Source organism: Notechis scutatus, chromosome 1 (genome assembly GCF_049901735.1).
Source record: "Notechis scutatus isolate UNSWTSFEM ecotype Mainland chromosome 1, rNotScu1.2, whole genome shotgun sequence".
In the NCBI taxonomy this organism is placed as follows: domain Eukaryota; kingdom Metazoa; phylum Chordata; class Lepidosauria; order Squamata; family Elapidae; genus Notechis; species Notechis scutatus.
Window position 1 is genome coordinate 92,093,286 of NC_142009.1, and position 26,607 is coordinate 92,119,892.

The window sequence follows — 26,607 nt, forward strand, 5'->3', positions numbered from 1 at the left end:
TAGATTAAGGTCAGCAGAATTCATGGCTGGACTTAGGTCTTTTATGACAATGCAATGACTCCAAGTTATGACACTTTTAACTCTGACGTCCAGCTCAGCCTCTTTTTTCCTATATCCAGGGGACTAATGATGTTCTTCTGAGATGAAGTCAGTCAGGAGACATGACAAATATGGAAAAATGTCAATATTTAATATGACTTCCATTTTTAATAGGAAAAAAAAGGACACAGATGACACATACTATAAAATGTAGGGTGAATTTTGGCTAATGTGTGATACATTTGATCAATTTAAAATCATATGGTGATAGATACTGGAAAAAGTTACCATTTCTTCTCTTGCAGAGAACTAGCAAAGCAAATTGATTTTCCAGAATTATTACTAGAATTCTTGTGTACTTTCTGTGCTTACATCACATTTATTGTAGTCTTTATTGCAGAAGAACAATGTTACCCTTTTGAGTTTTAGGATAGCTATAAAAACTTAGATTTTTGAGAGAGTGGTAACTGAAAGCCCACATTGGTTGTGTTTGGATGTTTATTGTTCTTCAGTAGCCATGGTTTTCTTTGTAGTTTGACTTTTATTTAGATGGTTGTTCTTTTATTATATTTTTTTCCTATTTAAATTTTCTTGGTAAGGAAAGAGAATGTAGGCCACCCACAGTCTCTCTGGATAGGAACAGCACCTAAACTAATAACGAAATGATTTAGCTCAAACATCTTTTGTTGCTGTGTGCTCCTTACCAGCACTTGCCTGTATCCCTCTCTGTTTTATAAACTAGGAAGAATATGCAGCTGTGACTTGAGCAGAAAAGATAAGAAAGAACCTGCACAAAACTATAACTTGAAGGCAGCACAAAAGCCAAGCTGATCCTGCAGAGAATTCAAAAGTTCCTGAGGTGGCAGACTGAGGAGAATATTTGTTACTTGCAACAACAAATAACACTTTTGAAAACATGAGATGGAATCCCAAAATAATATTTATCCCAATTCTCTCAGTACAAAAGTTATGAAAGCAGACTATGACTAAGTGTCATGCAACTCTGGTGCTTCATAACTGTAGCATAATAGTGTGAACAGGAGAACCATTTATACTACCTTATATTTGCCCAAATAAGAAAAACACACTGAGTGCCTTTCTGCTCATGTCTGATAAAAGAACAGAAAGGATCTTGTCTTCCATAGTTCAAATCTGATAGTAAGTAACCTCTTGCCGGATAACTCGACTCATTTTAGGATTCAAGTGCATAGGCTGTGGAAAAGTGCTGATTATATGGAGAGAGTTTTTAAAAAAATAGGATTGAAGAATGTTGTCTCTTATGAAGACTGATCATTGAACATATCTTCCTTTCTATGAGCTTCAGATTATTTCGTGGTATTAGGAGGAAGGATGCTTTATTTTAGGAGTTCTCATTTGGCTGGCATCAAAGTTGTCCAAATGCTGCATTCCAATGTGTACCTCTTGGCAATTTGCAAATAAAATTATTTCACAGAGCTGGGTAGGATATTTTTTGTTTTTTTTCTGTATTTGAAGACTACGCCAGAAAACCGAACCAGGAAATGTGTTTGAAAGTGATTATATTTGAGGCATGAGGAGCGCAACTTTGGGAAGTGTCATAGAGGACTGTCTCAAGATACTGAAGTTTTTGTCCTCTAGTGATATTAATAAAAAAATTTAAAATTTCTCAGCCTGGCTAGAAGTAGCAGCAATTAATTGAGCATTCTCTTTGATATGCTAGATATAAAATCTCAATGCCAGTTGCATTTCTTTTACATGTTTCTGGTATGAAATGGCTCAGGTTTTAGGAAGGCAACCAACTCCTCATTTTATTTTTGCATTTGAAAAAAAAGTATACCAGTTATGTTGTCACAATCCTAAAACATGTAGTTAATTAATTAGCTCCTAATTACATTTCCATGAATGCTGTTTAAAGCAGCTAATAATGATAAATTGCAAAATCCAGTACAAACTTTAAAAAAGCATAGTATACTTTCTTTGGCCAAGTGTGATTACGCACATAAGTAATTTGTACCCAGTGCAGAAGCGCTCCATGTATATACAATGCAACAAAAGAATAATCATCATAATAATGATACCAATAATAGAAGGTAGTAAAGAAAATGAAAAGGATAATAATAATATTACAGCCATACAACATGGGCGAATATACTTAGACATAAGATAGTACTGGGATTAGATGTTCAGCAGAGTGATTGGCACAAGGGAAAAAAACTGTCCCCTATGTCTAGTTTTTTTGGCATATAATGCCCTATAGTGGCATCCTGCGGAGAAGAGTTGAAACAGATTATGTCCAGGATGTGAGGAGTTATTTTCTTAGTTCTCCTCCACGCAACATGCAAGTCTTCTTTGGAAAGCAGGCTGGTTGCAGTTCTTTTTTCTGCAGTCCTAACTATCCATTGGAGCATGTACCTATCCTGTTTAGATGCTGTACCAAACCAATTATAGAAGTACAGATGGATTTAATAATTTCTCTGTAGAATTATATCAACAGCTCCTGGGGCAGCCTGAACTTCCTAAGTTGATGCAGGAAGAGCCTTCTTCGTTGTGCCTTTTTGAAGATGGTTCTAATGTTAGGTGTCCATTTCAAATCCTGGGAGAGTATACAACCCCAAAACTTGAAGGATTCTACGAGTGATACTGTGCTATCAAATATAGTAATAATTTTAAATCCAAAAACAGAAATGCAAGTGAACAATTCTGGATGTTCTGCACTGAATTTTTTTCTATTTATGTTGTTAGTTGCCCAGAATTAAGGATTTGGATGGCCTCAAAATTTAAATAAACAAATATGAAATGTAATAAGTCCATGCGCCTAGATTTCTGGCCCAACTGCAGTTTCCTATTGCACATACTCAACTTGCTTAGGTAAATCTATCTGCCCCAACTGTAGAACGTGCTGATGGCTCACAGGATATAGTTTGTACAGAGAAGAAAAATAGGATTGCTGTATGTAAATAGACTTCACAAGTGACATTAATTCTGTTCTAAAGAGAGAGAAAGAATATAAATTGAGAATTATGCAGCAACTTAACTGTTTCTAGGAGTTAATTTGTAACTGTTCCTTGAATGTTTCTTCTTCCATGTCTAGGTCAAATTTTATTGAAGACACCTTCTTGGCTTTGTTGTTGGCAAAGCCAAAAATAAGTCATTATCGGTACATATTTTTGATAGTAGCCGATATACCAGCAGATGGTCTGGGTTTTGTGTCTCTCCAGATTCACACAGTGTGTTGTTTATCTGTTAAGAGCCTCTACTTGACCATATTAGTTTTACATTTTGGCACTCCAACTTTCAGCCTATTTAGGGTCCTCCTGGTAATATAAGGGAGGTCGGATCCTTCAGCCATATCTTCCTTTAATGTTACTCCTTCCTCCATTTTTTAATTCATTTTTGTTCTTGTGTACTCTCAAGAATGTTTGTTCTTGCCATAAAGTTGTTCCTAGATCTGAGTCAGATGGTTTGGGGGATATGTCCGTTCAGAGGATGTTGAAGGTTATTCTCTTGCTTAGTTCCCTCAGTGTCTGCTACAACTCTCTCCTGATTTTAAGTGGGGCAATGCCAGAGGGAGAATATATATTTTCAGTTGGTGTAGGTTTGAGAAATCCTGTCACTAAACATACTGTCTCATTGATGGTGATACCTACTTTTGAATGATGAAATATGTGCAGAAGAAAGAATGGGATGAGCATCAGATTCACAAATAAATGTGAACATTAGGCCAATGATGAAAGATCAGAAAATTTCCCTAAATCTTAATAATTGTTCATAGTGTTATTCATTTTAAATTCCTAATTCTGCTGCAAAATATCAGTCTGTGTGTATGTGCACGCCTGCACACGTGCCAGTGCATGTGGAAAAATATAACCATTCTAAGTTATTCCTAACTAATAAGCTCTGGATCGTGCTATTTATTATTACTGCTCAAAAAATGCTGCAGGGAGGACATTTCAACAGTGCTCCAACATAGTTATTATGTGAGTTTGCCGAGAGTGGCAAAATAAGGTTTGTATAAGAAGAACTGATTCATCATCATCCTGTTAGTGTTTCCTCTTGGGAATAATTATAAAAGATATAATGAATGCTACAAAAGCGTATTGCCTAATGTCGTAAGGGGTGGATTAATAATTAACATGCCTTAGCTTCTCTAAGTTGGCAGGATTTTTCTAACAAAGGAGACCTGTAATTACTGCAACAAGTAGAAATTTATATCAACGTTGTGCTTGTTTATGTGGAGGTCAACTCTATAGAGAAACCTGAATTTCTTTCTAGGGAATTCAGAATTTTATCTATTTTAGGTTAGGCCCAGTATTTCACAGTGTTTTGTTTTCCAATATGTTAGTCCTAACCCCCAGGCTGTGGACCGCTCCCAGTCTGTAGCCTGTTAGGAACTGAGTCTGCAAGTGAAGCTTCATCTGTGCATGCACAGAATCTAGGTTGTGCCTCCCATCACTGCTTTAGTCCTCCAGCTTCCAGAATCTCCAGTCAGCACATAGAGAGCTGTGTTAGTTGAGAAAGTTGGGAATTGTAAAAGGAATGAGCACAGCTTGCTAATATCTATCTATCTATCTATCTATCTATCTATCTATCTATCTATCTATCTATCTATCTATCTATCTATCTATCTATCTATCTATCTATCCATCCCTCCATCCATCCCTCCATCCATCCATCCATCCATCCATCCATCCATCCATCCATCCATCCATCCATCCATCCATCTATCTATCTATCTATCTATCTATCTATCTATCTATCTATCTATCTATCTATCTATCTATCGTGCGCTCATCATGAGCATAACTAGAATAGTAGTATTGGCATTATGGCTTATGATCTCTAAAATTTGATATTTTCTATTAATATTAATAGAATATTACTAATATTTTGAATAAAACAAATTACATTTTAGCTTGCTCATAATTTTTGATAGGATTAAGTTGATAGGATGAGAGCCAATTTAGTCTAGTGGTTACGGCACCTGGCTATTAATCAGGAAATTGCAGTTCTTCCTTAGGCATGAAAGCCAACTGGCTTACCCAGTTTTCATTCATAGCCTGAAACCAAGTGTTTTCCATCACAATCCACTGCATTGTTGATTCTTCTACTTTGAAAGGAGTAACTATGCCAACTGAACTGCTTGATAATATATATTTTAAGCAGGCTATGCCTTATCCAGCTCTATTTTGCAGCAAATATATAATGTTTCTTTTAGAGAAATTGTGTTTCATCTTTTTATATCTTTTCTTATGCTTTCCAGACAGGGCAGTAATTTAAAGATATTTAAAACTTTAAGTATATTAATGTCTAAATATTTAAAAGTTATGTGAAAATTTTATGTTCAATCCTGATATGAAAAACATAGTGATGGTGCTTGATACTATTTCAATAATTCAACTGTGGTAACCTTTGAATTTCCCTATATTCTTTACATTATAATTAATTCATATATTATGATGCAGTATAATGCAAATTACTGTTGTATAATACCAAGAAGTTCTTCTCGTGGTTTCTGTGTTTCCTGTGTTATCAATTAAAATTATAGTTATTCCCTTTCAGTCCTACAAAAAATATACATAATGTTTACAACAGTAAACAGTAGAATAGAGTCAATCTCCATAATTCCTTACCCCTTGTATAATCCAAATATTTGTTCACCTGCAGAGCTTCTTTATGTCTAAACTTGTCTGATGTGCAGGTTATTCTTTCAATAAAAGTACTTGGAAGAATTCCCTCCTTAAATAGTAATGTTCTGCCAGTTCTTTCCCAATCTGATTACTAACAAAATAACATCTCCAGATATGCTTGATTATAGTATCCCGCATTCCCAGTCATTATGAACATACATTTCAGGACAGATAGGAATTGTAGTCTGTCACATCTGGACACCAGTGTGGGGATGGCAGATGCACCATTACTTCAATAGAGAGAATATGGAAAAACGTTTCATTTTTAATTAACTGTTCATTATTTTTATGTCATATGTGTTGCTGCTTTTGTTGCTTTGATGTATTTTGTTGGCATAAGATGCTGCATGTGCTTATATGGAAAGACGGGATGTTAATCATATAAGTATACTGTGCCAGCAGAATCTATCAATAAGGAAACCTGAATGGATTAAAGAGATTTACAATATGAAAATTATGTTAGGTGTTAGTTAAGTTCTACAAAGTATATTGATTTTAAGATTATATATGTTATAATTTACATTGCTAAACTCACCCCTTTCCTCCTTTTCTGCAGATGTGCACTGGCAATTATATATTTGTTCCATATATGATAACTCCCCATAACAAAGTCTATTGCTGTGACAGCAGTTTCATGAAGGGTTTGACTGAATTGATGCAACCCAACTTTGAACTGTTGCTGGGACCAATATGCTTACCCTTAGTTGACCGCTTTATTCAGCTCTTGAAGATGGCACAGGGCAGCTCAAGGTATGGAGTGTCTTCAGCTGTAACATTCAAATTTGCTATAAAAAAAGAAAACCGTATGGACCCAATAAATTTAACAGGCATAGCATTTGATATTAGCAGCCAAGGGACAATACATAACAAGAATACCAGAATAACAGAGTTGGAAGGTACCTTGGAGGTCCTGTAGTCCAACCCTCTGCTCAGGTAGGAAACCCTATACTATTTCAGACAAACATTGTTCAATCTCTTAAAAACTTCCAGTGTTGGGGCATCCACAACATCTGGAGGCAAATTGTTCCACTGATTCATTGTTCTAATAATTAGGAAACTGTCGTGTTCATGTCTATCAAGAGTACTTTCATATTAGGATAGCTAGTTGCTTGAACTTTAGCTTCCAATTACCTCTCACCAAGAAGTATCTGAGGACCAGGCTGGTATTTCAGATTAGTAATGGGTCCATTGTTCTGTCCATTCTTCCATCTGTCAAAAGCTTTCATGATTAATAAAAGTCCCAAAAGATAAAAAAGTAGTCTAAAAAAGGAGAGAACCCACTTTGCCTTGTATCCTTCACCATTTGGAAATAAGATGCATCTTCCCTTTTAAGTTTATGGGGAAGATGCATTGCTTGGAAGTGATAGACATATTTGGGGATGGATGGGGGGTGAGGTGAGGTATAGGAAAGAAGCCTGAGGGGGGGGGGGGGAAAGACTCCCCCTCTTTCTCTTTTACAATTTGGAAATGAATTGCTTCTTCAGAATTATAATGGCATCCTGGGGAGGCCTCTTGTTGTTTCATAGGTGAAATGTGATAATACTTATACTTGACATTTATAGACTAGAAACATTGAAAAGCTTTAATGAGATGGGCAACATAGAATTGTAATAGTGAATAGCCCATATCAAATGCTTTGTTTGTTTGTTGTTTGTTTGATGTATCGGCATCCTTGAGATATCGGTCAACATTATTTTATTACATTATCTACAATTGGGGGAAAGATGAAGCTGAGAAGCTTGCCTAAGGCCATCTACTAGCCTGTGCAATTATGATATGAACTGGAGATTTTTTTTAACATACAGATAGGCATCCTGAATAATCAATTGGACCCCTCAGTTGTCCCTCTTGAGCACTCGGTCGCTACATATTTGTTAACATTTTGAAGGGATGCTCAGAGGACCAAATTGACAGGAATCTTTAGTTTCTTATCATTCTTTCCTCCTCCTTCCCCAAAGAAATAATGCTTCAAGGATGCGGAGTGCCAATGGGTTTCACAAAGACCAAGTGGACTTCTTGTCCAACTTTAGGTGAAACATTTTTGCCATGATCTTGTTTCCTCGTGAGAAATGACTTATGAGCCAGTGACAGGTCTGCCAGATAGCCAGTAATCTGAATTAAATTACAATGCTTATATCCCATGACTTGAGAACATTTGAGGAACATTTAAGATGTCATGGATCGTAGAACAAGTCAATCCAGAGTTTTCAAGGCACAAATTAGCAATTGTCATATTTTGGATACATAATGTGAAGACCCAACTCCCTTGTGAAATCTATAATACCGGGAAAGCTGGAAGGAAAGAGAAAAGAGGACAGCCAGAAACTAAAATGGACAATCCGATAACACAGGCAATGGGTCCATTTTGGAAGGTCTGAAGGGCCAGGTTAAGGGCAAATTATCCTGGAGAAGGCCCATCAGTGTGGCTACTGAGATTCAGCATGAACCTGATGGCACAAAACAAAATAAATCATTTTTATGACCATATCTACATATTCAGTCCATATTTGCAATCTTTAATTAGGTCAATATTCCTAATTCAGTTTTGCCCATTGTATGAATTGCTGTAAAACTGACAGCCAAGGGGCTCTTTTGTAACACTGAGGTTTATACCAATTATTTCTTTTCCGTTCTAGCCAATACTTCAGGGAATCAATTCTTAATGATATCAGAAAAGCTCGTAACTTGTACACTGGGAAGGAATTAGCTGCAGAATTGGCCAGGATAAGACAACGGGTGGACAACATTGAGCTTCTGTCTGCTGACATCCTGATAAACTTGCTGTTATCTTACAGGGATATTCAGGTAGGAATTGAATGCTTAATTTAAATGTATTACTTCTATTACCTCTGTTTCATCAACATATCCAATCACACTTGGCCAATAAAGAATTCTATATGAGAGGGCCTCTATTCAACTCTAGTCAGCATAGGTCATTCAACATTTTATGTTCCCTAAATATGCTCTTACTCCTTACTAAGCTTTTTTAGATCACACCACCCACTTAATCCCCAATTCCCTAAGCTACAAATTATTATTTTATATGCCAGCAAACTACAGCATCCCCCTCAGTTTGCCAGACTTACATTTTTGCCTGCATAAAACAAGCACTCATTCCTGAAAAATGCAAATAAAAGCTAAACAAGGGAGACTTTGTAAAGAAATTTACAGTGAATGCTCTTTTCTAAAAATAGCAGTCATTCCTACCAAACCAGATTTTCCACAATTTTTCTTCCACCTCCCATTCCCCCCCCCCCAAAGAGTTTAGTTTGATGGTGGGTGGGCACAGGCAAGAAAGGGATGATTTTCGTTATTTAGAAATGTATAAATATGTGGGCGTTCAGTGTTTAAATTTACTGAAGAGGGATTTAAATCCACCATGTTTTTAGAGGCTATTTTGGACATTCTCAGAACAAATGCTTGACACAGAATGGATCGGGGCCAGCTGGACTCCACAGAGGGCTTGGGGTAGATGGTCATTACCACATATGCTCATGGTAGCCTGAAAGTATTCTTAATAGTTGCCAGATTTAATAAATAAATGTTGTTACCATGGCAACTGTGTGCATTTACATTATGCTTAGAACTGCGAAAAGGGATATAGAACGGCTAATATTCAGATTTTATTTTTTAAAAAGTAGAATCCAGTATGCATATTGGGGGACATTACTGTATATTATAAGCACAATGACAAAGATTCAGCAGATTATATGAGTAGATTACATTTCTATATGATACCCTATCTTGCTATCACATATTCTACAGATCTGATGTCTTTTAAAAAAATAACTGAATTTCAGATGCTGAGAGTTTTCTTAAGACTGCTATACTTCTGAAGTCTGCACTCAAACAGTTGATGGCTAATAATGGAAACCCATACTGAGGAGATTATTAAGCATATGAAATTTTATGTCTTTTGAATATAGAAATGTCACGCCTGGTTTATTATCTTTCTTACTGTAATTATTTCAGTAAAGCTTGCCCGTGCTCCTGTTAAACTGATTGGAAGTAGTTTGGATGTGAAGTAAAATCCTGCCTTATTTCAGTCAGAACAACAAGGTGCACAGGCCAGACAGTGGAATATGTGCTGTCATTAGTGGGGTGGGATAGGGTGGGGAGGGAATGGCTCAGAAAGATGCTGCACTATGGAAAGGGAAAACATGTTCCAGAAATGCTTAAGCATCTGTCTGAAACTGCCAACATGAAATAGTCATTATAGGGCATTGAGGGAGTGAAAGAGAACATAATGATATTATTAATGACATGTCAACTTATGTAGAAAATTCAACAAGGGCATGTGAGGGGTATGTGATATGAGAGTCAAGGTTAATTGTCCTCAGCCTGCACTGTTCTTTGACATTTTTTATTGCATTGTTTGATTTGGAAACTGATTTGATTATGGAAACTTTTCATATCAAAATTCAAAAGATATTTCCAATTGCAAAGAAGGAAGGAGGAAAGGGAGGGAGCTATATCATCTATATGTTTTTAAATCTCACATTGGTCAGAACTATCGCTACTCTTGAATCACATGCAACGTTAAGAAATGTCAGATCTTTCAGTTGCCCTTTTAAAAGTTTGAAAACAATGAAAAGCAGTTGCTTCCTTCTGAATGTAGACCAAAAGGGTGACATGATGGCTCGGTGATTAAGATGCTAGGCTTGTTGGCTGGAAAGCTGACAGCCCAGGTTTGAGACCCAAGTATTGTGCAACAGGGTGAACATTTGTCTTTGCCTAGCTCCTGCCCACCTAGCAGTTTGAAAGCATGCAAATGTGAGTAAATAAATAAGTACCATTTTGGTGGGGAGGAAACCAAGATCGCCATGACTTCATGCTGGCCACATGACCACAGAAATGTTTTTAGACAAGGGCTCAATGGCCTTGAAATGAAAATGAATGCCATCTTCTATAGTCAGCAACAATTAGAAGAGTAAAACCCAAAGGGATTCCTTTCTTTTGTAGAACAAAGAGAACTGAATGGGCTATAACCAATACTATTATTGTAGTATTAGGTATTATATCCATTCAGTACGTAGTTTTATTTTTTCAGGCCACAGGAAGACTTATACAGTTTGTTGATTTTTTTTTTTTTGCCTCATATGAGATCATGTTTTAATAAATTCTTTTATTTATCTTTTTTGGAAGGATTATGATTCTATTGTGAAATTGGTAGAGGCATTAGAAAAACTTCCAACCTTTGACTTGGCTTTGCATCATCATGTGAAATTTCATTATGCATTTGCACTGAATAGGTAAGAACTTTCCTTTCTCTTGAAACTACAGTGTTTGATGGCAGTTTGTCCACAGTCAGAATATCCTTCCATTTTTTTCTAAAAAATGAATACTTCAGGCATTTTTTTTTCATCCTGTCTCTCTTGCTTCTACAATAGGTAGATGTCACTTTCCATCTTGACTTTGGCTTTCTATCACCATTTAACTTTATTTTCTGCAGTTTGAGCACAGCAAAAGCCTGAAGAGACCAATGTGATTGGAATGGTCCATGAAACAAACTCAAAAGCATAGCACACAAATTAACATGACGGCCTAGAAAAGAAGCAGGCACAGTGGAGGTGCAAACAAAATGATACAGATGTGCATGATTCTATTATTAGCTGTTCAAATATAATAGCAGGACATAATCTAAAAATGAGGGAGAACGGCAAGAATGATTAAGCATCATTTGGTTCCATCGCTTTTATACAAGGGCTATCCACAAAATAGATTACGTTTTCGTCTGTAGCAAGAAGGGGCGGAGCTAGCGTGGCCATCTTTGGTCTGTGCGGCCGCCACTCAGTCTGCATCTAGTCGTGCTAGTGGGAGGTTCGTATCGTTGCCCGTTATTTCACCGCAAACGTTTGAAATGTGTGCTGCAATTGAAAATCCCGCGAGTTGTGAGGTGCGATCAGTGATAAGGTTTTTGTTGGCAAAAAACCATAAACCGATTGAAATTTTAATTGAAAAATTGAAAAACTAAGAAAAGCAATTCAGAACAAGCGTAGAGGAAAGTTAAGCTCAAAAATTTTGTTTTTGCATGACAGTGCCCGACCACACACAGCAAATCGCACTCGAGAAGTCCTGAATGCTTTTAAGTGGGAGATTTTTCCTCATCCGCCCTACAACCCTGATCTTGCACCAAGTGACTACCACTTGTTTCTGAGGATGAAGACCTGGCTCGAACAAAATTTTTGAGCTTAACTTTCCTCTACGCTTGTTCTGAATTGCTTTTCTTAGTTTTTCAATTTTTCAATTAAAATTTCAATCGGTTTATGGTTTTTGCCAACAAAAAACCTTATCACTGATCGCACCTCACAACTCGTGGGATTTTCAATTGCAGCACTCATTTCAAGCGTTTGCTGTGAAATAATGGGCAACGATACGAACCTCCCACTAGCACGACTAGATGCAGACTGAGTGGCGGACGCACAGACCAAAGATGGCGCGCTAGCTCCGCCCTTCTTGCTACAGACGAAAACATAATCTATTTTGTGGATAGCCCTTGTACATTGAATGTTTCAGACTATTAATGTGGTACAGTATAGTACAACATTGAGAGCTGTCCATTCACCTTTGGGATTCTTTAGACAACTGGTTCTTATTTGAGATTTTGTCTCCAGAAGTTTCTGTCTGTCCTCTAAGATAGCACAGAGTGGAGTCTTTTCCATGAGATTAATTATTGGAAGTATGCCTTCTGAATTGTGGAGTCTGCTTTCTGGAACACCATCCAGCCTCTCCCCCATCAAACTTCACACTCTACAAGAGTTCCTAAGTTTTTGAAAAAAGTGACTTTTCTTCTTGGCCATGGGTTAGGTTGTTTCTTGAACCTATATACGTTTTCTTTTATAATGTAACAGATGATTTTTCTCCCAGGAATATATACCCTTTTCTTAAACTCCTCCACTTCCCATCGCTCTTTAATCATATCAGCCACCAAGAGTCTTTTGAGAGTCAGGCAATTTAAATAAATAAAGTCAGATTCCTATAAAATATTTCTCTAGAAAGTACAAAAGAAATTGTTTTCAAATGGACCATGTTAATACCAATCAAAATTCTTCTCCCTAGTCAGACTTACTGCATCATCTTTGATGTGTGAAGGGATAATGCATTAGGACTATTGCTATGGAATGTTGATTTTTTTTTTTAAATAAAACAGACGAAATCTACCTGGTGACAGGCAGAAAGCTCTAGATATCATGATACCTCTAGTGGAGCAAGAGAGCCAAGTTGCTTCTGATATGTACTGTCTTGTGGGACGAATCTATAAAGACATGTTCTTGGATTCTGGATTTACAGACACTGAAAGCCGAGATCAAGGATCTTTATGGTAAGTACCACTTTACCACATGTCTGTATGAGTTTTTGGTGTTAAAAGGACACTGAATTTTTATTCTTCAAATGCATTTCTGAAGCAGTCTTACATGTTTATTAATTAAGGTAGTCCTCGACTTAATGACCACAGTTGAACCCAAAATTTCTGTTGCTAAATGAGATAGTTAAGTGAATTTTGACCCATTTTATGACCTTGCGTGCCACAGTTGTTAAGTGAATCACTGCTGTTTAAGTTGGTAACATGATTATTAAGTGAATCTGGCTTCCCCATTGACTTTGCTTGTCAGAAATTCACAAACGGTGGTCACATGACCTCGGGACACTGCAAGCGTCAAAAATATGAGACGGTTGCTAAGTGTTTGAATTTTGAGCGCATGACCATGGAGATGCTTCAACGGTCGCAAGTGTGAAAAACGGTCATAAGTCACTTTTTTCATGGCCGTTCTAACTTTGAACGGTCACTAAACAAATGATTGTAAGTCAAGGATTACATTATAAGTAAAATAAATACATTTTACTTGCAAATAAGTAAAATTTATTCAGATTGGATAGTTTTCAGATCTTTTAGGTAATATTTTCCAGATATATTATACTGTAAGAATATCTCTGTGTCTTCTTTAACATCTATACATTTGACTGATTATTTATAATAAATTAAATCAGCAAATTTCAGAGATAATTTCATTTTTGATGATTTTTTTCCCCATTTAACTTGCTTTTGTCTGTTAGAGAAAACTTAACGTCCCCTATACAATCTATAGAAATAATATAATGTACAGTACTATGCAAATCTGAGTTTATTGTGTCTTAATCACAACCATTGTACAAGCACTAATTTCAGAACAGATTAGACACATTGGTTTTCTGTGATTGTCACATAGTTATGGAACCTTTTCCCCCCCCTGCTATTGATATCACTTCCATGTCCTAGAAGCCTATTTCCTATTATTCCCTAGGAAATTGTTCTGTTTGGTTTATTATAGAATAGAATAGAATACCTTTATTGTCATTGCATTCCATGAATACAATTAAATTTGAAAGCTACTCCGGCACAGTGCCCCAAACACCACATCACAATCACACTACAAAGTATTTAAATAATAATAATAATAATAATAATAATAATAATAATAATAATAATAATAATAATAATAATAATAATAATAAAATCACAAATGCACGGTTTGATTCAAGACAATTACTGTCTTGGAAAAGAAACTGTTTCTCAATCTATTAGTCCTCATTTTAAGACACCTATAATGCCTCCCTGATGCTAACAGTTCAAAATATGAATGTCCAGGATGAGAATGGTCTGTGGAGATTTTTAGTGCTCTAGAGAGGAGTCTGGTCTTCACAATCTCTTCCAAAGAAGAAAGAGAGCAACCAATGATTTTTTGTGCTGTGTTTATAACTCTCTGGAGCATCTTCTTATCCATTGCAGAGCATCCAACATATCACACCGTTACACAGTATGCCAAAATGCTCTCGATGGTAGAACGGTAAAAAGTAACCAGCATTATTCTATTTAACATTTTATTTGATTGCTTTGAAGACATTGAAAGATATAGTGCTTAAAAAATTTTAAAAGATCTCTGGGATGTTTCAAAACAATTCCTGAACACAGTTGACCATACTTTTTAAAATGAAAAGCTGTTGAATGTTGGCAAAGATGAGAAACTGTAGCAGTTTTAAAAAAAATCTTTCCATTCACTTTAGAGAATTTCAGCTTGGAGGATTCTTTAGTATTTCCTTATATTCTGCTAATCAAATAGAAGGTGTGGTCACCCTACCACCTACATTACAAAAACTTATTTCATAATCAGGTCTAGACTGCACACCTGTTTGGAATCAGTGATTTATTTTTTTGCCATTGCAATTCTACCTTCATCACACGCAAATATATAAAATTGTTTTGAAATGCTCACTGAAGCGTAATCCAAATCCCTGCAGCTTATCTTTCTGTCTTTTCTTGTGATTTGCTTGTTTTACACGGGGCACTAGAGTGAATGCTGCTAGGCGATAAGATTTTGGTTAATATCGACACAGAGATAAGAGGTTAATAATTAGCTGTCAGATTTTTCCTGTGGCTTTTTATGCTGACCTCATAAACTGGGGGAAAGGATTCTTGTCAGGAGACTGACCAACAAGCCAGGCAGAAGTTAAATTGGTACGGGGGCAGACTCAAAGCTTGCAGACAATAGAATTTGTCTGATGTCAGCTTCCAAGCCAACATTATACTAAGAAAGCAAATTATAATAGACGGGAAAAGGAGAAGACATACTAGAAACTGAAGTGATCAATCAATTTGCCAGTAAAAGATCAATAGCAGAATATTCTGGATTCTTGTTACACATGTTCATGGCAGGGAAGAATGCTAAGGACAGTCATGATATTGGATTAAGGTAGTTTTGGATAGTGAATATATTTACAGCAATTCCTTTCCCATAGTCCATATCAGGTATGCAACTAGTGGAGAAGTGCTCCAAATCCCTGTGAAGTTATAAAAGAGTGGCAAAAGCAAGCCATTTGAACAGCAAAACTGGATACAGCAGCTGCTGCAACAGAAAAAGGACCAAATCGTTGAACAGTTGTCACTTCTCTGAGCATCTCATGCCCATATTGGCTGAGTGGATGCAGCAAGTGATACTTGGAAAGAACAAATTAGTGCCCAGTTGCCTCCTTCTTCTGTAGTTATATCAGGCCAAGCCATTGTTCTTTATATTCTTTAATAAGAAGCCGTGACTGGTTTCCTGCCGAAGCTGCAAACCATGGTTCAAAATCAGTGACGGTATTCACATGACACTGTCTAATTCATAACCAAACCAGCATTGTTATAATTAGCGTGTCAGCTTGGAAACTCAGCTGCCACATTTTTTTTAAGAGAGTTTGGAGGAGTTGAAAAGTTCAAGGTTATTCTGCATGTCGTATTAAGAAATTCCAGTGGTTCTTGTGATTTATGAAGTGTAGAAGTGGGAGGAGAGAAGGGAGGAGAGAAGGTGGATTCAAAAAAAATCACTTTGGGAAATTGTCTTTGACATGCCAGATCTGTTTCTAAATAAATCAATTGGAGAGAAAATGTTTCAGAGTGATTGATATCATGGATACTTTCTGGATGCCTTACATAGCGTTGAATAAGATAATATGAATAGGGTGTAAAATGAACCTGCTATACCACCTGTTTATTTCAGATTCATATTTTCCTGTCAGATGGGAAAAAGAACAGCCATCGTCATAACTGGCAAGCAATATTTTAGCGGGAACGGTTTATTCTTGAAAAGGAAAATACAAAGAGAAAATTTGACTGCCATTTCTCCTGTGGGTTTGACTGTGGAAGTGCAACCATCCTGATTTTTTATGCCAGCTCTGAATTGATAGAGCCTGGGTTTGTCTTTCTGCCTGGACTTTGCTTTCCACCCCCCACCCCTCCACACCCCTTGTGATGTTTTAAAAACTTGTGACTCTCATGAACATTTGAATGGGGTTAAAAATTAGCAAAAAGAATAGCATTTCTCAGAGAGGTTTTTTTGTTTTTTAAAAGGGGAGCAGAGAGTGATATGAGATGTCTTGAATCATTGGCACTTTTTTTTTTGGCTTTTCTTTGTCCTTTTTAACATTAGTTTAGGAAAATGTAGTCGGTCAACCATAGTTGTCTATGTATAGTTGTCAACAGTCGTTAACTGACTGTTGATTTGTAATTATTTTGTGTGATAAAGAGTTCTGGAAAATGCCCAAATCTTACTGTAGTTGTTTAAAATGCAAACAATCCAAAGACCCAAAGTTTGTGGGTTGCTATAACAGCTAAAACATTTTTTTCTGATAGTTGGCACTGCAGCAGAGCCCCTTTCCTCCAGATATGCAAGCTATCCATTTGGCAGATCTAACTATTTCTTTCCCTAGCACGTTCAGTTTGAACTCAAGGAGCAAGAGAAAGTCTTCCAGTCCTCAGCTGGTTATATTGTAGAGGGGATACCTGATTCGCAAAAGGTCTTTTTAAAATTACTCTTTTGCATCAATAATAGTACTAATTGTGCTTGAAAGATTGTACAGATTTTTAGAATGAAGATAGTGGTAGTCCCCCTTTTCACTGCCAGGATTCCTAGCCAGATAACAGATAATCAGAGTTGGAAGGGACCTTGTAGGTCATCTAGTCCAACCCCCCGCCCAAGCGGGAGACCCTACATCATTTCTGACAGTCCAATCTCTTCTTGAAAGTCTCAAGTGATGGCGCTCCCACAACTTCCGAGGGCAAGCTGTTCCATTGGTTGATTGTTCTCACTGTCAGAAAGTTTCTCCTTATTTCCAGGTTAAATCTCTCCTTGTTCAGTTTCCATCCATTATTCCTTGTCTGGCCTACAGGCGCTTTAGAAAATAGCTTGACCCTCTTCTCTCTGTGGCAGCCCCTCAAATATTGGAAGACTGCTATCATGTCTCCCCTAGTCCTTCTCTTTACTAGACTAGCCAAGCCCAGTTCCTGCAACCGTTCTTCATATATTTTAGTCTCCAGTCCCCAATCATCCTGGTTGCTCTTCTCTGTACTTTTTCTAGTCTCAACATCTTTTTTATAGTGTGGTGACCAAAACTGGATGCAGTACTCTAGGCGTGGTCTTACTAAGGCTTTATAGAGTAGTATTAGTACCTCACTTGATCTCAATTGTATCCCTCTGTTAATACAATTTAGGATTGCATTAGCTTTTTTGGCTGCTGCTGCACACTGCTGGCTCATATTTAGCTGGTTGTCCAGTAAGACTCCAAGATCCCTCTCACAGTTACTGCTAATGAGCCTGGTTTCACCCAGTCTATATGTGTACTTTTTCTGTTTCTTGCCTTAAGTGTAGGACTTTACTTTTTTATACATTGAATTTCATTTTGTTAGATACAGCCCAATGTTCTATGTCGCTGTTAGAGAGCAATATATCTGGAAAATACATACAATATTCTTCCGTTTACTGCTTTGTTTACTACACATGTAGGTGTACCAATCATTTTTTTTTTAAATAAAGAGGGAATCCTTATTACAGTGAATTCTGTAATAAATAAACACTTTTAAAATATTCAGGACTATATCTGATGGGTAACCACATGACAGAGACTTTAGTGCAGAGACGAAGTGGCAGAACCCAACTTCTTATCCATTTGTTAAATGGAGAATTCTCTTTCAGAGAGCCTTTCTTTACATCAAGGAAAGGAATGATATTAATCATCTGATGATCTTACTGCCGAAGTAGCCTCCTCTCAGAAGGAGAAATACTGTCCTTATATTTCTCCTTATATTTGACAGAATTCTCATTTGCGGTTACCAAATAAAGCAGCAAGATAAAGCAGGAATAAATTATAATGTATCTGTCAAACAACTTAATCATAAATAAAGAAGATATTTTTTAAAATTGAAAATTAATATTTTGATAATCTGAACATACTTTTTTGTCATACTTCAGGGAAACACAGGAAATAAAATATGAGAACACTTAACATAATTACAAGAGCAAACATACCTACTTTTAGTAGACTTCAATACAGTAGAGATATCTTTTTTTGCAGATATTTCAGCTCAACGCCAATCAATTGGGGGCTCCAATTAAAATAGGGACAATGAAATTGGGCTATTGTCATCTAAGAAATTTTTAATAAACCAACAGCAATGAAATCAATGCAGTAACTATTCATTATGTGAAAATATATATATAAAAAGCCAAGCGCCTATTATGGTTATCATTATTTACTGTTGTTACCTCTATTCAGTGCTGGAGCACATACTTTGCATGTTCAAAGTCCAAGGTTCAACCTGTGACACTTCCAGGGAATGGCTGGGAAAGACCCACCCCTTTAAGCCTTAATCAGCATTTGCCAATCAGACTTTTAGCTTGACTAATAGTCTATATTCCATGTTCCTGGATACTTCTGCATGGGCAGTTCTGTGCAACATAATTAATATTCATTGTATAGCACTTACTCAACAGGAGTAAGCCTGCAGGATGAGTTAGAACATATGATGTTAATTATGTCATTTATAACTTTTGAAGAATAAAGCTCTTAATAATCACTGGTTGTGATGGCTAAATACGATTTCCATGATTAGAGGCAGCAGTAGCAAAAGAGGACTGTTGTTTAATTATGAATTTATAATAAAAAAAATCAAACCAAACAATATGGGAGAGGAAGCTGACTTTTCTATATGCCTACACTGGTGCTAGTATTAAAATGCAATTATGCCAATGAATTGAGTACTGTATTCCTGACTAATTTGTTCATGCCTTTTCTTCTAGCTAGTATATTACATTACCTTCTACATTTATTTCTATAGATCTATACAGTAGGAATAATGTTTTAAATAGTGTATAGTGAGTGGATTAAAACCGTGTGTGTGTGTGTGTGTGTGTGTGTGTGTGTGTGTGTTACAAATACCTGCAAAAACTTAAGAAAACAAATATATATATATATATATTGTGTGTGTGTGTGTGTGTGTGTGTGTGTGTGTGTGTGTGTGTGTATATATATATATATATATATATATATATATATATATATATATATATATATATATATATATTTTTCTTAAGTTTGCGTACTTACATGTATGGTGTCGGCTTGTTCGGGTATTTTCCCACGTCATTGTAGTTCTTTTAGTTGTAGCAGCGTTTCAGCAGAATCTCATCTGCCATCATCAGGCTTCTGTATTGTGTCCGTCTGTGGGTCAGACTTTACAGTGGTTTCAGATTTAAATTTGGGGCAGCCTATTGCTGTGCCAGAATGGTTTTTCTTCATCCTGATTGGTTGGAGTCTTGGTCTGTGTTTTTGGTCTCGGAGTTTGCTGTGTTCTGCTTGATGGGTGTCTCTGATATCTTCTGTCTGTTTTTGGCTCTTTTTGTATCTTGATTGGCTGGCAGCATTGTGTTACTTTAATGGAGGCCTTTAGTGCAGCTTGGCTTGGGTAAATGGATGGCTATCATTAGTTAGGAAGCTGGGTTTCATCTGGGTGCCTGGTTGGGGTGTGTTTGAGCTGGAGGTATCAGGGGATCTGTTTGTGCCCAGGTGTTTGCCTGGCTTGTGGTGTGGAGATTTTTGTTTGTGAGTGCAGGCTTCCAAATGATTGACAGCACTCACAAACAAAAATCTCCACCACAAGCCAGGCAAACACCTGGGCACAAACAGATCCCCTGATACCTCCAGCAGGCACGCCAGATGAAGCAGCTTCCTAACTAATGATAGCCATCCATTACCGCAAGCTGCACTAAAGCCTCCATTAAAGTAACACAATGCTGCCAGCCAATCAGATACAAAAGAGCCAACAGACAGAAGATATCAGAGACACCCATCAAGCAGGAACACAGCAAACTCCGAGACCAATAAACACAGACCAAGACTCCCAACCAATCAGGATGAAGAAAAACCATTCTGGCACAGCAATGGCTGCCCTAATTAAATCTGAAACCACTGTAAAGTCTGACCCACAGCGACACACAGAGCCTGATGATGGCAGATGAGATTCTGCTGAACGTGCTGCACTTAAAAGAACAACTACAATGACGTGGGGCTCCGAACCAAGCCGAATACCATATATATATATATATATATATATATATATGTGTGTGTGTGTGTGTGTGTGTGTGTGTGTGTGTGTGTATATATGGTATTCAGCTTTGTTCGGGTATTTTCCCACGTCATTATAGTTGTGCTTTTAAAGTTGTAGCAACGTTTCGGCAGAATCTCATCTGCCATCATCAGGCGTCTGTATTGTGTTCATCTGTATTGTGTTTCTGTCTGTTCTGAAGAAAGAAAAATAGCAGCCATCCTAAGAAACCCCAAAGATAAAATTGACCTGGAAAACCAAGGCATATATGAAGTCCCCAGTGCATCATGCCCTGCCACATACATTGGACAGACCAATAGAAGAATAAGTACCTGCTTAGATGAATACAAAAATGCAATAAAAAAGCTGGAACACACTTCCTCACTAGTCCAACACATGAAAGCCACAGGTCATAGCATCGACTTCAATGGCACCAAAACCCTAGCCGCTATAGAAAACCCCAGCCACAGAATGATCAGAGAAGCCATAGAGATTGAAAAAAGACCTGAAAGCATGAATAGAAGATATGATTCCACCAGACTGTCAATTATCTGGAAGCCTGCACTCTCAAAGAAAAAAATCTCCACACCACAAGCCAGGCAAACACCTGGGCACAAACAGACCCCCGATACCTCTAGCTCAAACACACCCCAACCAGGCACCCAGATGAAACCTAGCTTCCTAATAAATGATGGCCGTCCGTTTACTCGGAGCCAAGCTGCACTAAAAGCCTCCAATACAGGAAACACAATGTTGCCAGCCAATCAAGACAAAAAAAGCTACAAAACAGACAGATGATATTAGAAACACCAATCAAACAGAACACAGCAAACTCCAAGACCAATAAACAGAGACCAAGACTCCCAACCAATCAGGATGAAGAAAAAACCATTCTGGCACGGCAGATGGCTAGACGAACCCAATACAGAAGCCTGATGATGGCAGATGAGATTCTGCTGAAACGTTGTTACAACTTTAAAAGCACAACTATAATGACGTGGGAAAATACCCGAACAAAGCTGAATACCATAAATGTAAGTACCTGCGAAAACTTAAGAAAACACACACACACACACACACACACACATATATATATATACACATACACACACACACACACACACACCACAAAATAACAAAGCTGTTGCGGAGTTATATAGTTTTCATAATTGCAAAAACACAGAAGAAAGAAAAGAGAGGAGGAAGGATGTATGTGTTTGGGCTCCTAAAATAATCATGAGTTTTGGAATATAACAGAGGATGTTATGCTTGGATAAGTTAGTTGAGTTGTATAAAAGTGATTGCGGTAATCATTTAAGAATGTCCCAGATTGCCTCTTAATGAATTACTTGTTAAAGAAATGTTTTCTCTTTTAGGTTCAAGAAGGCATTTGAGTCAGAACCGTCATTACAGTCAGGAATTAATTATGCGGTCCTCCTCTTGGCTGCTGGGCATCAGTTTGATACCTCTTTTGAATTACGGAAAGTTGGTAATTATAGCTTACTGATTCACAAGCAAATCAAATTCAGTGACAAGATATTTGCCACCTTCTGTTTTACGGGAAGCGAGCTCATGTTGAAGTCACAGTTCTTCTTAGCCATTTCTTCATTTAAAATACATCTTCCATTATGAGAGCATACATAGACTGCCCACGTGCTTTTACCAAGTGATCTGCTTTGAGCAAATTCAGTTTTTTTAGAATATTTTTTTCCATATAGACCTGTAACAGCTCAGGGGTATCACGGAATAAACTGTTGACAGAAATGAATGAATTCTGTTGATCCTTCTAAATAATTTTATATTTTATATAACTTTTGGTCCAGTGAAATCTTCCATGCCATTATTTCCCTTTACTATGTTATATTTGAACAGCAAGAAATGTAGCGTATTTTTTGCACTATAAGGCACTCCAGACCATAAGACGCACCTAGCTTTTGGGGAGGAAAACAAGAAAAAAAATCTGGCTCTGCCTTCCAGCGATTTGCCTCCTTGCAGCAAACAGCAAACAGCAGCTGATTGGCAGTTGGATCAGCCTCCCGGATTACTGCCTATCAGCTGTTCCAGGCTGCGGAGATCACTGCTGCCCATCGCCACCCATCGCTGCCGCCACCTATCGCCATCTCCACATGCTCCATTTTCAGTCTCCGTGCGTCCTGTTTTCGGCCCATTCCGAAAATGGCGGTGATTGATGGTCTCCAGTGCCAATCCCCGCTGCCTGGAACAGGTCGAAAACTGGATGCACGGAGGCCAAAAATGGAGCATGTGGAGATGGCGGTGATAGGCAGTGGCAGCGATGGCTGGTGACGGCAGTGATGGGCAGCAGCAATCCCCACAGCCTGGAACAGCTGATCGGTGGTATTCTGGGAGCCCGATCCAACTGCCAATCAACTACTCATGCTAAATCAGGCTGTGCTGAAGCTGACCAGGGTGTTTGCTGTTTGCCGCAAGGAGACAAATTGCTGGGAGGCAGAGGCCGAAGGGGGGCGGGGCTGGTGGGTGGGCGGGGCTTTGGCAACATTCTCTCTATAACAGGGATCCCCAACCTTTTCGACGCCGCAGCCCGGTTCCGACATCAGCTGGGCGCCGCTGACCAGTGCCAGCGTCAACTGGGCGCCGCCATCTTTTATGACGAAAAGGCGCTTCCGGTGGCGTCACGGGCGCTGTTCGTCATAAAAATAATGGCGGCAGCGCTTCTGGTGAGCTTTTCGGGTAGAAATGGCTTTCTACCGGAAAAGCTCACGAGCGCTGGCGCCGCCATCTTTTATGACGAAACAGCGCTTCGGTGAGCTTTCTACCCGGAAAAGCTCACCAGAAGCGCTTTTTACCAAAAAAGATGGCGGCGCCCAGCAACCAGCGGCCCAGTAAGGGTTGTTCCGCGGCCGGTACCGGTCCGCGGACCGGCGGTTGGGGACCCTGCTCTATAAGACACACAGACATTTCCACCCACTTTTTTGGGGAGGGAAAAGTGTCTTATAGAATGAAAAATATGGTATCCTGTTATAAATGTAGAATCTGTAGTAATAGTTACCTACTGTAAAATTTCCATTCTTCCAGCAACATGAGGCTATTGGGTTAATACAAGGTATTATTTAGCTAATACAGGTAGTCCTCGACTTTCAAACACAATTTAGCCCAACATTTCTGTTGCTAAGCAAGACAGTTGTTAAGTGAGTTTTGCCCCATTTTACGATCTTTCATAACATGGCTGTTAAATGAATCTGGCTTCCTTATTGACTTTGCTTGTCAGAAGGTTACAAAAGGTGTTCACATAACTCCAGGACAATAGGACACTGCCACTGTCATAAATATGAACCAGTTGCCAAACATCCGAATTTTGATTGAATGACCGTGGTGATGCTGCAATAGTTATAAGTGTGAAAAATGGTCAAACGTCACTTTTTCCAGTGCTGATGTAATGTCACTAAAATGAAAGGTTGTAAGTCGAGGACTACCTGTATAGCAGGCCAATTTTCTAATTGATGAGAAACAAAAAAAAAAATCTCAATTCAATTTTATAGACTTCCCTCTGAAAGCTTGATGAAAGAAATGAAGGTTGCTCCATAGCAATAATTTTTTTATTTCTGTTGACAATTTTTATCAGTTTCTGCTAAGTCCCCTTAAACCTCGTTATTTTGTTTTTGACCTTATCTCCGAGGTTAGTTAAAACTTGTGCAGAAATGAAGAGCAAGTCATAAATACATGAAAGCAATTATATCCTGAAATTAGGTAGTTTTTAAATTTGTAATACTTTAGTGAGTAACAATTACTATGCTGAGGTTTATTAAACCTATTAAATTTGAAATACGTATGTCTATATTCCTCAGCCTGACAGTTTCTAGATGTGTTGGGGTTCTGGGTTCCAGAATTCCCACCATTACAGCTAAAATACAATTTTAATTTCTTCAGGAGTTAAAATAAGCAGCCTGCTTGGGAAGAAAGGAAACTTGGAGAAATTGCAAAGTTATTGGGAAGTAGGGTTTTTCCTGGGAGCCAGCGTCTTGGCAAATGATCACACAAGAGTGATCCATGCCTCAGAAAAGCTATTCAAGTTGAAAACACCAGCATGGTAAGCAAAACTTTCTTGCGCCATTAATACACATTTAATTTTCAGATTAAATGATATTGCATTCGAAAGCCATTGGTAACTCTAGGTAAATAAATCATTTTGTACACCACATTGACACCCGAGGATGAAAGTACAGAGTACATAAAATGTGTGTTTTCCAGGTATCCTTTGGCTTCTTTTTTTTCCTCAGTAAGCACTTCAATTTTGATTCTGGATTCAAACTGTGAAATTCAGAAAGAAAGAAAATAAATGTTACTTACAGTTTAACAGAATTTGTTCTCAACCTGAGTGAAAAGATTTAAAAAGTTCTCTTTGCTGTCATCTTATGATCATGCTGAGTTTTGCAACCCAGATAGACTAATTCTATAGAACAGGGAGTAGAAGCAAAGCAAACAGAAGAGATAGATCAAAGGTGAGTCTATCAGAGAATGGGATAAATGACAACCTTTTAAAAAATGAACTTTCCAGTTTAATTCTATACATCTGACCCCACTTTATACCTCTTGTAGGCAGATCATGGTTATTTAGAAGTTTTTATAAATAATTTTGATGAACTGTCAGCCCATATAAATATGGGTGCAATATTCAGCAGACCTAGAATAGTTCTGGGGCTGGGTCTGTTTCCTTGTCTCCCCTTATTTTTAGTTTTTATCATTCTAGTTTTAAATCAATAAGAGGGCAATGAAGAGTTGACACAAGTGGTTATTTTACAGTGTGTAGCTTCTGCTTGATGTTCTGCTCAAGGCTAGTTTGTTGGATCAATGAGAGATTTTGGTATGGTATTTACTTTTAAAAAGATACTAAGCAATAACTATGTCAGACATTTTGCTGGGTTCCAAGATGAGAAAAAATGGATTGTAGTTGCTAGGCAACTATAATTCTCTGAGTCAATTTGAGTTGAAACTGTGATGGGGAGTGATTGAAACCAGATCCAGAGAAGAGATAAGAAAATCATCTTGTGTTCTATTTCCATCTTTATTTATCCATACAGGCCTTTGTGTTTATTCAGGCTTCAGTTCGGTGAGGCATATTTCTATTTATGATGCACCCGCCTTTCTGGAAGTAAATAATTCTTAGAAGTAACCACTAACATGGAAGTATTTTCTCAACTAAAAAAAGAGGAAGCACACTTATTAATTTTAAGAATGAGAGAAAAATATGTTTCCTTCTGTCTGTAAAGTAGTAGGGAATCTATCCAGGACAATGTGATTTATATTATCCTAAGCACAATGGAAGGTGGAAGCTATTTAAAAAAACCACAGTGGAGTACCAGCTTGGGGGAAAAGAGACTCTATATGTTTACCCAGCCAATCAGTTTTGTAATGTGTTTTGTGGTCTGTATAGAAAACGAATGTGATAAAGATTGCAAGCAATAATATAAAATGTTGCAAACTAGTCTTTGTTTTCTCCTGGTTTATCCTAGGTATCTTAAGTCCATTGTGGAAACCATTTTGATATATCAGCACTTTAAGAAGCTAAATCCAGATCAACAAGTAGGCAAAAATGAACTTGTAGACTTTTGGATGGATTTTCTAGTTGAGGCTACAAAGACAGATGTCTCTGTAGTTAGATTTCCCGTAAGTATAATTTAAACACTGTTCATTTCCTGTTTGTCTTGCTACATGGTTATTTGGAAAGAGAAGTGCTTTAATTTGGAAGGCAATAAATTTTAAAAAATATAATTAAATTGATCTTTATTAGATACAGACATCCTGCTTTTCCTACAAAGAAAATGGTTCTTAAATGTCACAACAATTCTGGTGAAGAGATTATTATTATGAGTTTGAATTTCATTTCTGAATGAGGAATTGAAGCTAGTTTGTAGTCTGTCATTCTAACTATTTTACCACTTAAATAAATAATAAATAATTTGGGCTGTTACATCTTTTCTCTTGACAACAGATTGAAACATTTTCTGTACAATTCAATTAGTTTTAACAGTT

At 37.5% G+C, this 26,607-nt stretch overlaps 1 protein-coding gene and 1 long non-coding RNA gene across 3 annotated transcripts in view; one reads left to right on the forward strand and one right to left on the reverse strand.

Annotated features, from left to right (window-relative positions):
* MAP3K5 (mitogen-activated protein kinase kinase kinase 5) overlaps nucleotides 1-26,607 on the forward strand; it is a 112,586-nt gene that overhangs the window by 42,593 nt on the left and 43,386 nt on the right. For both annotated transcript variants that reach the window (XR_015750551.1, XM_026666156.2), the window contains exons 4-10: nucleotides 6,262-6,455; nucleotides 8,342-8,510; nucleotides 10,851-10,957; nucleotides 12,856-13,026; nucleotides 21,975-22,087; nucleotides 24,505-24,664; nucleotides 26,088-26,241. Coding sequence is in view for 1 of the 2 variants with exons in the window: in XM_026666156.2 (XP_026521941.1) it covers nucleotides 6,262-6,455; nucleotides 8,342-8,510; nucleotides 10,851-10,957; nucleotides 12,856-13,026; nucleotides 21,975-22,087; nucleotides 24,505-24,664; nucleotides 26,088-26,241 (1,068 nt within the window). In the remaining variant the exon portion in view is untranslated. The remainder of the gene's footprint in view (nucleotides 1-6,261; nucleotides 6,456-8,341; nucleotides 8,511-10,850; nucleotides 10,958-12,855; nucleotides 13,027-21,974; nucleotides 22,088-24,504; nucleotides 24,665-26,087; nucleotides 26,242-26,607) is intronic.
* Nucleotides 1,971-18,778, reverse strand: LOC148132905 (uncharacterized). Its single transcript, XR_015750552.1, has 3 exons — nucleotides 18,524-18,778; nucleotides 6,404-6,490; nucleotides 1,971-3,005 (listed from the first exon to the last, which is right to left on the reverse strand). It is a non-coding gene; the product is annotated as an uncharacterized LOC148132905 (long non-coding RNA).